Genomic DNA, 5,000 nt, shown 5'->3' on the forward strand with positions numbered 1-5,000 from the left:
ATGACTCCTCAGAGGTCAGAGATATTATAATGACTCCTCAGAGGTCAGAGATATTATAATGACTCCTCAGAGGTCAGAGATATTATAATGACTCCTCAGAGGTCAGAGATATTATAATGACCCCTCAGAGGTCAGAGATATTATAATGACTCCTCAGGGGTCAGAGATATTATAATGACTCCTCAGAGGTCAGAGATATTATAATGACTCCTCAGGGGTCAGAGATAATACTCACTACTGTGAGATAATCAGGAGCCAGACTGAACACGTCAAAGGCTAAAGGTCAGATCCATACCTGGTGCTGGAGTGCCTGTCTGTCTGTGGATCCTGCCCACTGCCTCCCAACCCCTCCTCTCCACTGGGCTCGTTGTCATCACTCTACAGGACCACAGAGATCACTAGGTCAACACATTATGGATGGCAATGTCCTCATTACGTCAGGCTATTAACAGGATAAAACCTGGTAACCTTATAACCAGGACTAGCCCACCGTGCACTCATTATGGATGTCAATGTCATCCTTATGAAAGGTTATAACCAGGACTAGCCCACCGTGCACTCATTATGGATGTCAATGTCATCCTTATGAAAGGTTATAACCAGGACTAGCCCACCGTGCACTCATTATGGATGTCAATGTCATCCTTATGAAAGGTTATAACCAGGACTAGCCCACCGTGCACTCATTATGGATGTCAATGTCATCCTTATGAAAGGTTATAACCAGGACTAGCCCACCGTGCACTCATTATGGATGTCAATGTCATCCTTATGAAAGGTTATAACCAGGACTAGCCCACTGTGCACTCATTATGGATGTCAATGTCATCCTTATGAAAGGTTATAACCAGGACTAGCCCACTGTGCACTCATTATGGATGTCAATGTCATCCTTATGAAAGGTTATAACCAGGACTAGCCCACCGTGCACTCATTATGGATGTCAATGTCATCCTTATGAAAGGTTATAACCAGGACTAGCCCACCGTGCACTCATTATGGATGTCAATGTCATCCTTATGAAAGGTTATAACCAGGACTAGCCCACCGTGCACTCATTATGGATGTCAATGTCATCCTTATGAAAGGTTATAACCAGGACTAGCCCACTGTGCACTCATTATGGATGTCAATGTCATCCTTATGAAAGGTTATAACCAGGACTAGCCCACCGTGCACTCATTATGGATGTCAATGTCATCCTTATGAAAGGTTATAACCAGGACTAGCCCACCGTGCACTCATTATGGATGTCAATGTCATCCTTATGAAAGGTTATAACCAGGACTAGCCCACCGTGCACTCATTATGGATGTCAATGTCATCCTTATGAAAGGTTATAACCAGGACTAGCCCACCGTGCACTCATTATGGATGTCAATGTCATCCTTATGAAAGGTTATAACCAGGACTAGCCCACCGTGCACTCATTATGGATGTCAATGTCATCCTTGTGACAGGTTACAAACAGTACATGTTATAATGTCTACGCCGTCCTTATGAAAGGTTATAACCAGGACTAGCTCATGCACTCACATCTACAGCGCTCATTATGTGATGTCAATGTCATCCTTCTTAGCAGTGCTTTTGACAGGTTATAATGCATGACTATGACAGGCTATAATGCATTTATGAACAAGAGTTTGATAAGGTTATAAGCATGACTACGACAGGTTACAAACGCACTCACATCTCCAGCCCTCTGAGCTCTCCTCCTGGCTCGGGCTCTCCGTCTCTCCCTGGCGATACGGTCACTCTCACTCTCCCCTTCTGCACTCCTCTCTTGGCCGGAGGTCTGGGAACGAAGGGTACCAGCCGGTTGAGTCAGCCCCAACAGGTCAGACTTCTGCAGGCTGGCGATACGGGACCTCCAGCTTACTTCCTGAAGACAGTTATCATCTTTAGGAAATACGTTATCCAGCGTACATACTGATGTCCCTGGATGTTGTACACCCCCTTATAAGAAGTGTAGCTATATTGCTTATACCAATCCTGATGTAATACTGTTGATCTAGGGTGTAGGGGTTAAAGACAGCTGGTGTAGGGGTTAAAGACAGCTGGTGTAGGGGTTAAAGACAGCTGCTCTAGGGTGTAGGGTGTAGGGGTTAAAGACAGCTGGTGTAGGGGTTAAAGACAGCTGGTGTAGGGGTTAAAGACAGCTGGTGTAGGGGTTAAAGACAGCTGGTGTAGGGGTTAAAGACAGCTGGTGTAGGGGTTAAAGACAGCTGGTGTAGGGGTTAAAGACAGCTGGTGTAGGGGTTAAAGACAGCTGGTGTAGGGGTTAAAGACAGCTGGTGTAGGGGTTAAAGACAGCTGGTGTAGGGGTTAAAGACAGCTGGTGTAGGGGTTAAAGACAGCTGGTGTAGGGGTTAAAGACAGCTGGTGTAGGGGTTAAAGACAGCTGGTGTAGGGGTTAAAGACAGCTGGTGTAGGGGTTAAAGACAGCTGGTGTAGGGGTTAAAGACAGCTGGTGTAGGGGTTAAAGACAGCTGGTGTAGGGGTTAAAGACAGCTGGTGTAGGGGTTAAAGACAGCTGGTGTAGGGGTTAAAGACAGCTGCTCTAGGGTGTAGTGTGTAGGGGTTAAATACTGCTGCTCTAGGGTGTAGGGTGTAGGGGTTAAATACAGCTGGTGTAGGGGTTAAATACAGCTGCTCTATGGTGTGGTGTGTAGGGGTTAAATACTGCTGCTCTAGGGTGTAGGGTGTAGGGGTTAAATACAGCTGGTGTAGGGGTTAAATACAGCTGCTCTAGGGTGTAGTGTGTAGGGGTTAAATACTGCTGCTCTAGGGTGTAGTGTGTAGGGGTTAAATACAGCTGCTCTAGGGTGTAGTGTGTAGGGGTTAAATACAGCTGGTGTAGGGTGTAGGGGTTAAATACTGCTGGTGTAGGGGTTAAATACAGCTGCTCTATGGTGTAGTGTGTAGGGGTTAAATACTGCTGCTCTAGGGTGTAGGGTGTAGGGGTTAAATACAGCTGCTCTAGGGTGTAGTGTGTAGGGGTTAAATACAGCTGGTGTAGGGTGTAGTGTGTAGGGTTAAATACAGCTGGTGTAGGGTGTAGTGTGTAGGGGTTAAATACAGCTGGTGTAGGGTGTAGTGTGTAGGGGTTAAATACAGCTGGTGTAGGGTGTAGTGTGTAGGGGTTAAATACAGCTGGTGTAGGGTGTAGTGTGTAGGGGTTAAATACAGCTGGTGTAGGGTGTAGTGTGTAGGGGTTAAATACAGCTGGTGTAGGGTGTAGGGGTTAAATACAGCTGGTGTAGGGTGTAGTGTGTAGGGGTTAAATACAGCTGGTGTAGGGTGTAGTGTGTAGGGGTTAAATACAGCTGGTGTAGGGTGTAGTGTGTAGGGGTTAAATACAGCTGGTGTAGGGTGTAGGGGTTAAATACAGCTGGTGTAGGGTGTAGTGTGTAGGGGTTAAATACAGCTGGTGTAGGGTGTAGTGTGTAGGGGTTAAATACAGCTGGTGTAGGGTGTAGTGTGTAGGGGTTAAATACAGCTGGTGTAGGGTGTAGTGTGTAGGGGTTAAATACAGCTGGTGTAGGGTGTAGGGGTTAAATACAGCTGGTGTAGGGTGTAGTGTGTAGGGGTTAAATACAGCTGCTCTAGGGTGTAGGGTGTAGGGGTTAAATACTGCTGCTCTAGGGTGTAGTGTGTAGGGGTTAAATACAGCTGCTCTAGGGTGTAGTGTGTAGGGGTTAAATACTGCTCTCACCCCCTCTTCTGCTTTCTTCTTATTGGCCTCTTCCTTCTCCTCCTCCTCCTCTTTCCTTGTCTTGTCTCTCTCTTTGTCCGTCTGTGCGGTCTTCATTGTCTTGTCTCTCTCTTCGTCCGTCTGTGCGGTCTTCATTGTCTTGTCTCTCTCTTCGTCCGTCTGTGCGGTCTTCATTGTCTTCTCAGCCTCCTTCAGGTCTGTGAGCGTCACCCCCTGATTGGACAACAGACCCGAGGTTTTAGTCATGTCCTTGTCAGACAGACAAATCACAATGCCTGTCTACCAATCTACTGGATCGTTCCCATCTCATTTGCTTTGAAATCTCTTCTCTCTGATTGGAGAAGACTTATCAGGTGAAAACAATATGGAAGCTCATTGGTTCCTCAGATCAGATGAAGGAGATGAAGGCGAAGAGGGGGGAAATGCTGTGCATCTCCTGTCTGGATATATCTGACCTGAGTGGATCGCCGTGACTGTCTGGCGTGTCTGGAGCGAGCCTTCCTCTGAGCCTCAGCCTCCTCATCACGTACCGGGGTCAAGTAGGACCTGGATCAGGGAAACACAAAACATTATTATCCATAACATTATCATAAAATGATTTAGACATCAGGCACCATTTAGCCATCAGGCACCATTTAGCCATCAGGCACCATTTAGCCATCAGGCACCATTTAGCCATCAGGCACCATTTAGCCATCAGGCACCATTTAGACATCAAGCACCATTTAGACATCAGGCAACATTTAGACATCAGGCACCATTTAGCCATCAGGCACCATTTAGCCATCAGGCACCATTTAGCCATCAGGCACCATTTAGCCATCAGGCACCATTTAGCCATCAGGCACCATTTAGCCATCAGGCACCATTTAGCCATCAGGCACCATTTAGCCATCAGGCACCATTTAGACATCAGGCACCATTTAGACATCAGGCACCATTTAGACATCAGGCACCATTTAGCCATCAGGCACCATTTAGCCATCAGGCACCATTTAGCCATCAGGCACCATTTAGACATCAGGCACCATTTAGACATCAGGCACCATTTAGACATCAGGCACCATTTAGACATCAGGCACCATTTAGCCATCAGGCACCATTTAGCCATCAGGCACCATTTAGCCATCAGGCACCATTTAGACATCAGGCACCATTTAGACATCAGGCACCATTTAGACATCAGGCACCATTTAGACATCAGGCACCATTTAGCCATCAGGCACCATTTAGCCATCAGGCACCATTTAGCCATCAGGCACCGGGGTCAGGTAGGACTTGGACC

At 46.8% G+C, this 5,000-nt stretch overlaps 1 protein-coding gene across 4 annotated transcripts in view; it reads right to left on the bottom strand.

Annotated features, from left to right (window-relative positions):
- Nucleotides 1-5,000, bottom strand: part of LOC127912147 (protein phosphatase 1 regulatory subunit 12A-like) — an 89,706-nt gene that overhangs the window by 31,882 nt on the left and 52,824 nt on the right. For all 4 annotated transcript variants that reach the window (XM_052480996.1, XM_052480999.1, XM_052480997.1 and 1 more), the window contains 4 exons: nt 4,171-4,261; nt 3,716-3,928; nt 1,691-1,882; nt 296-378 (listed from right to left, as the gene is read on the bottom strand). In XM_052480996.1, the coding sequence (XP_052336956.1) occupies nt 296-378; nt 1,691-1,882; nt 3,716-3,928; nt 4,171-4,261 (579 nt within the window). The remainder of the gene's footprint in view (nt 1-295; nt 379-1,690; nt 1,883-3,715; nt 3,929-4,170; nt 4,262-5,000) is intronic.

Source organism: Oncorhynchus keta, chromosome 26 (genome assembly GCF_023373465.1).
Source record: "Oncorhynchus keta strain PuntledgeMale-10-30-2019 chromosome 26, Oket_V2, whole genome shotgun sequence".
Taxonomy (NCBI): Eukaryota; Metazoa; Chordata; class Actinopteri; order Salmoniformes; family Salmonidae; genus Oncorhynchus; species Oncorhynchus keta.